The sequence below is a fragment of the Apium graveolens genome, chromosome 2 (assembly GCF_009905375.1).
Source record: "Apium graveolens cultivar Ventura chromosome 2, ASM990537v1, whole genome shotgun sequence".
Taxonomy (NCBI): domain Eukaryota; kingdom Viridiplantae; phylum Streptophyta; class Magnoliopsida; order Apiales; family Apiaceae; genus Apium; species Apium graveolens.
Window position 1 is genome coordinate 9,985,852 of NC_133648.1, and position 6,009 is coordinate 9,991,860.

Here is a 6,009-nt window from a genome sequence, read left to right on the forward strand (position 1 = left end):
CAAAGCATCAGCGATATCTTCCACAGCCTTCTCTACTTCTCGTTTCAAATTTTCATTCTCCTTCGCTATCAACTTATAAGAGCTATCCATCCCCTCAATCTGTCGATCCAAGCCTTGGCGCTTGTTCTTCTCCTCATCAAGTTCTTTCTCGACTTCGAGAAGTCGACCCTCGAGCTCCCGCACCCTGTCACTCGACGCCTTCTCAGCAACTTCCATTTCAGCAATCTTCCTTGAAAACGCAGAATTTGCCTTAGCCAAATCACCCACTCTATGCTCGAGTTCTGCAAAACCAGCCCCGATTTTCTTCTTTTCCCCCTTCAGAGCAGCAACCTCAGCTTCTAGCTTAGAACAAGCTTCACCATCGACATCAGCCTTGTAATCCTCCATAAAGTGCATAAAATCGGAAAGAAACTTCACAACAGTACGGTAAATAACAACCATCAAATTTAAAGACATATAGATGAGACTCGTTGAATGTAATAATAAAATATATTATATTAATATTTAAACTGCTCTCATAGGTTCAGGGTTTGAATCCCGTATTTTATATTCTTTATTTTTAACAATTTCTACATGTTCAAGATTCGAGTCCCTGAACAGCATATTATAAATTATATTATTTATTTTCAGTTTAGTCTCAAATTATCATAAAAAATATATTATTATAACTTATTATATTTTTCAATTTATTTTTCATTGAAAATTTATATTAATATATTAATAATATTAAAATAAAATATATTTTTAAAAATGATTCGAGCGTAAAAATAAATCCAACATAAAAATGAATGCCTAAGGAATTTGAATACGCGTTGTTGACCAAACTAAGTTTACATAATTTTCCCCAGCCCATACAAATAGGAAGTGTAACTACTTACGTAAATTAGTTCATGAATGTAACCAAACGAGTACTAAGAGTCCAGAACTATTCTAGAATCGAGTATATTTATTGAAATAAGAAATACTGTAAGTTGTGCGTAAAGATAAATTGTTATTGTTAGCTTAGCCGTAAAAGTTCGGAAGTCTTTAAAAGAGCCAAGTATACATGCATACAAGAACTCCATAAACCATTACAAGGATAAAAAAACAAGCAAGCAAAAGTTGACAATGAAATTAAAACTACAGACGTGCATGAATGTCTTTTAGAAAGTTGAAAGGAACGAGTCAACGACGTGTTTAATTTCACGGCTTCGAAACGGATGTGTTGTCATTGTTAACTCCGTTTACACCTCTGGTGGCTGACTGTACGGACAAAACAGACAGGCTAGGAGAAGTGGGTCCACCAGCTCCGTTAGTGGAAGGTAGTAGTGGGTGGTGGGACCTCGTGGTGGCGGTGGTGGAGGTGGAGATTGCGGTGGCGAGAGAGATAGGCATTAGGCATAGTCCCTTACCTTGTAAGTACTGCATGGCTGAACCCATGTCTTCTTCCATCAGCTTTGCTACTTGGTGCTCTGTCACCTTCATTGTCTCATTGTTATTGTTATTCGACGAAGAAGATGCTGCGGCTGTCTGTGTTCCGTTAGCGTTCCGACTTGCTCCACCACCACCACCTCCGTTTGATTGTATGCAGTCGCCTCCACCCTACCAGGGAAAACAAAACAAGATTAATTCGGCCAAATTTACAATATTAGTCAACACAATTTTTAGGCCAAGAAACAAGTGGCTATATTGATAGTAAGAGTTCGAAAGTTCACAATCAAATTAGATTGCATAATGTTTGCGTTCGTGTAATTTACTACAACTCAAACAAAAATAATGAGACGGATCATGAGTCCTAGATTTTAACTACATAAGTAGAGCCGTTAATTTTAGCGAAAGCAGATCTTCTCCGTCTACGACCACCACAACTATGTCCGTAACGTGGCGTATCCGGGGAAGGGCACAAGGGAAAAGGACATAAGGAATCTGGAAAGTAAAGGGCCGCATGCTATTCCTTCTACTTTTCTGGTTCTTGTCGTATCCTATTGTTTTCGAATTCTATTCAGTTCAATCTGTAGTATACTAGTCAAGTATGCATATGATAACATTGCATTATAAATGAGGTTATACAGTGAATTTGATGAATCAATATATAAATCTGTGCAAGAAATTAAGTATTAGCAGATGTCAGGAAAGGTTGATTTTTTGTGGATTGAATAGGGTCGATAACATGCATGACTTAATATGATAAACGACGAGGGAATGCCATATCATAAATTGTGCTCTGCTCACAGTGAAAGTCAACTAAAACATTAGATGCATAACCATGTGCACCCTTGCCCATCCCCTATTGTCCGATCAGGTTAATATTCCCAATAATTCTGTGATCCTTCTTTTTTGACAATAATAATGCTGTGATCTAAATGCTTTGTATATAATGTTGGGATACTGTCTACATATGAATATTGAGATAGATGGAATGGAACTATACTGAGAAAATAATTGTTCTACCGGTTAGACAATGTGGACTCGTTACAAAAAGAAACAACGACCAGGCTTAAAACGACAGTTGTCAGTCGATCGTTCTCTTGAATCATGACTGAAGATGCGGTTTGTAAAAGCTCTGTTTTTTGTAGGGACTACAAAAATGTCGTTAGTTTTGCATAGCTAATGGACTTGGTGAAAATGTTTGATTTGGCTCGCCTGATTTACGGACAACTATATTGTTAATGTTAATGATAATAGTAGTTAGTTTAGTTCATACACTGTGTGCAATGTGTGGTAGTAAAAGTACCTCAGAAGAAATATCAGCAACCATAGGAGCAACAGATCCAGCTCCAGCTCCAGCTCCAGCTCCACCAAGTCTGCTCATGCTCAGAACCTGATTATATAAATTTACAACCACCACAACTCACATTATAGTATAGTATCAAAAAGTTGTATTAATTCTATGTACCCCCACCAACCATTACAATGAAACAAACAGAATTGTAGTACTGATTAATTTATAAAGAATAATCAAGTACTCCATAATTTCCAGTACCCCCAACTATAATTGAAAATAGAAAAGTACTACTTGATCTGAAATGTGCTTCATCAAGCCAATTAGCCATCTAATCTTACTTGGAATAGACAATAGTATTAAAACAAGAAGAAGAGTGCATATAGATGGAAGATGTACATACTTTGACTTGAAGCTGCAGAAATTTGACATAGTCTATGATCTCATCGAGCATTGAAGCCTTGTCCGTCTGTCATTCCACAACACATGCACCCATTATAATATTAATTAATCACTCACTAATTATACTTAAAATTATGATTGTTTTGATCTTACCCAAATCATACTACTAGTGCCATGCACAGTAACTTCAATACCATATCAACACCTATACATTTCATCACACACCATTGATCATTACATATGTTTTTTTTTCTTTCAGAAATACCGCTACATCAAAAAGTGTTTTGCAGAGAACAAACGGAAGATTCTACAATACTCGCAACCTTACCAACTCCCTCCTACTTCCCCACTAATTTCTCAGATTGCATTTCATTTTTTCTTCTTCCCTACATCTCTTACCTACCGCTAAACATGTATAAACCATATATTATCCAATGGGTATCTCACTTTCTCTTCCTCAGTTCCTTTTAGGTCTTGTTAGCAAGTACAATTATATAAATAAAATACAGGTTCGGTTACAACATACATTATTAACATGATAATCATCTATATGATTATAGTAGCATATATAAAACAACAAGTGTACGCTAAACGTGGATAGTTAAACTAAACCAGTAACCACTTTTTAAAAAGAAAAATATCCCTTGTTTCCAGGGATATAATAAATGCAGAACTTTTCTATGTTACATGAATGCACATTTCATAATATTTTGAATTAGTAATGTGCATTGTGCATTGGAGCTGGAAAATCCGAAATGACAGATACAAAATATTCCATGAACATATTTATGTTTACATAAATTAATGTTTCCTCGTGCCGGTGACAGAACCAGGATCACAAAATAATCGAGATTGAAATGAATTATCGATAATTTAAAGTACGCATAGAGCAGTAGTTACCTTGTTGGCATTGGGGACAAGTTCCTGCAGAGATTTCATTCTCTCTGCAATTCTCTCTCTCCTTAACTGCTCCCATTCACAACAAAACAAAAAGTCCCAGTTTTCAGAACCATTAATCATAATAAATCCATTTAACATAAACAAAAATATATGCTCATGTACTTCTTTTTAGCTGCTACTTATGATAAAGAAAAAGAAAAGGTGTGCATACCCTTTCAGCTATACTGTGGGGGTCAGTGGCTTGTCCTCTCCTAGCCCTGACTCTCTGCCTCGGCTGTGCAGGCGCACCACCACCAGTACCTCCCGTACCACCACCACCACCATTAGCCTGTGTTTGGCTCATGCCCCCCACTGCTCCCCCATAGTTCTGGTTCTGCATATTCCCTCCCTGCATTTTCAATTTGTACCCCCAATCTTTAAATTGTCTTACTAATTTTTAAAGATTTACCCGAGGTAAAATCTATTTTTTCAACTAATTTTCAAATGTCAATCGGGACTGGGACTAATCCAGCATCCCCGTAATATCCGTAGGACTGGTCCAACCTTCCCCATTGATTACAAGGATTCGAGAATAAATAATGCAATTACACATATTCTTAAGAGTGAGAGGTAGACCTGAGATTGATGAAACTGCTGAGGTTGGTTGGATGTCTGGGGAGAAGCATGCAGAGATCCGGTGAATCCGTTAAATAGTGTTTGAACTGAACCATCTCCACCTCCCTGCAATTTAGTAGCAACTATACATAAATAATCATAACAATTTTCCTAGCACCATTAATAATTTCAAAATTACTACACACATTTATTGAACACTCACTTTGTCATGAATCAATTTTTCAAAAACCAATCAATAAAAAAATGAACATTGTTAAAAAAATCATTATTAACATATTATTATTGATGTAATACCACTTCAAGAAAAACGGCATTTTCCTGCAAGCAAATCAAACCAGAAAAATTTGGTAGGAATTGTTCTACCAGAAAATTTTGGTATACAGAAAAGTTACCGAAATAAGGATTGAATTACCGGATTCATGGACTTAAAAGAGGAACCATCACCATCATCATCACCGCTCAAACTAAGCGGCAAAGGCAACAGCCCCGAATCTCCGACACCGGAATCATTCCCTTGTAAAGCACTAGCCAGCCCTCTAGCCATAAACAACTGCTGCTGAAGCATAGACAAAGCAGCAGAAGCAGAAGATCCACCACCACTACTAATCTGATTCTGTCTCAGCTTGGAAGCCAACATAACAGACTGATCATCGAAAGAAGACATCATGTTATTAGATTCCCAGGGAAATGACTTCTGATTGGTAGGGTTCTGACCAGGAGAGATGTCAGAAGATGGTGGCCATGGTGGAAGAGAGTTGAGCATTTGCTCCAGGAAGTCGTCGTGCGACGACGTTTGATCAAAGCCGTGATGCTCGTCTTGGATTTGCTCGAAGTTTGAGTTGTTCTGGTTTTGTTGATTATGGTTCATGTTCGAATTCATTGATTGCATTTTTATGTGTGTTGTGTGTGTGAGGCTGTTAAGGAGAGTTGCGCTGAGTTTAACAGGTTTGATTCAGTTGTGATGTCCGAGTAGCAAGTATATATAGAAAAACTGAAATGTATTATGTATGTGTCACGTTTGGAATGTTTAGTTTATAAGCTCCTTCACTGTCGTCTTAATAACTGTTGGTCCGTTAAATAATTGATGCTTCTGTGATTTTGTTGATCTCTCTCTCCCTCTCTCCCTCTCTCTCTCTCTCGCTCTCTCTCTCAGTTGAATAAAAATTTTTGTTTAAAAAATTTGATGATCCCTTTTTCTCTGCATCTATATACTGATTATACTCCATCCTTATCTGTCGTCAAACGTGGGCCTAGCTTATTGGTGGATGTCAACTGATTTTTACCTTCCTCTGCCTTTTTTACTCGTCTCCTGTGTTAGTTGCTGTTGAAATCTTTTTCCGCAATTATTACCGGGCCGGGCTTTTCGGGCTTTGACTTTGGCCGGGCCGGAC

At 37.4% G+C, this 6,009-nt stretch overlaps 1 protein-coding gene across 1 annotated transcript; it reads right to left on the reverse strand.

Annotated features, from left to right (window-relative positions):
• Window positions 1-971: 971 nt before the first annotated feature.
• Window positions 972-5,739, reverse strand: LOC141706904 (bHLH transcription factor RHL1-like). Its single transcript, XM_074509789.1, has 7 exons — window positions 5,031-5,739; window positions 4,619-4,723; window positions 4,215-4,391; window positions 4,004-4,069; window positions 3,105-3,170; window positions 2,714-2,800; window positions 972-1,581 (listed from the first exon to the last, which is right to left on the reverse strand). The coding sequence occupies exons 1-7, from the start codon at window positions 5,505-5,507 to the stop codon at window positions 1,183-1,185; spliced, it is 1,377 nt and encodes a 458-aa protein (XP_074365890.1). The 5' UTR covers window positions 5,508-5,739; the 3' UTR covers window positions 972-1,182.
• Window positions 5,740-6,009: the final 270 nt, after the last annotated feature.

Excerpts from the sequence above, each read along its gene's own strand:
- LOC141706904 (XM_074509789.1), bottom strand. The coding sequence starts at position 5,507 with ATGCAATCAATGAATTCGAACATGAACCATAATCAACAAAACCAGAAC. Across the intron at positions 3,171-4,003 it reads TTGTCCCCAATGCCAACAAG|ACGGACAAGGCTTCAATGCT; the intron begins GTAACTACTGCT and ends GTGGAATGACAG. Across the intron at positions 1,582-2,713 it reads TTGCTGATATTTCTTCTGAG|GGTGGAGGCGACTGCATACA; the intron begins GTACTTTTACTA and ends TTTCCCTGGTAG.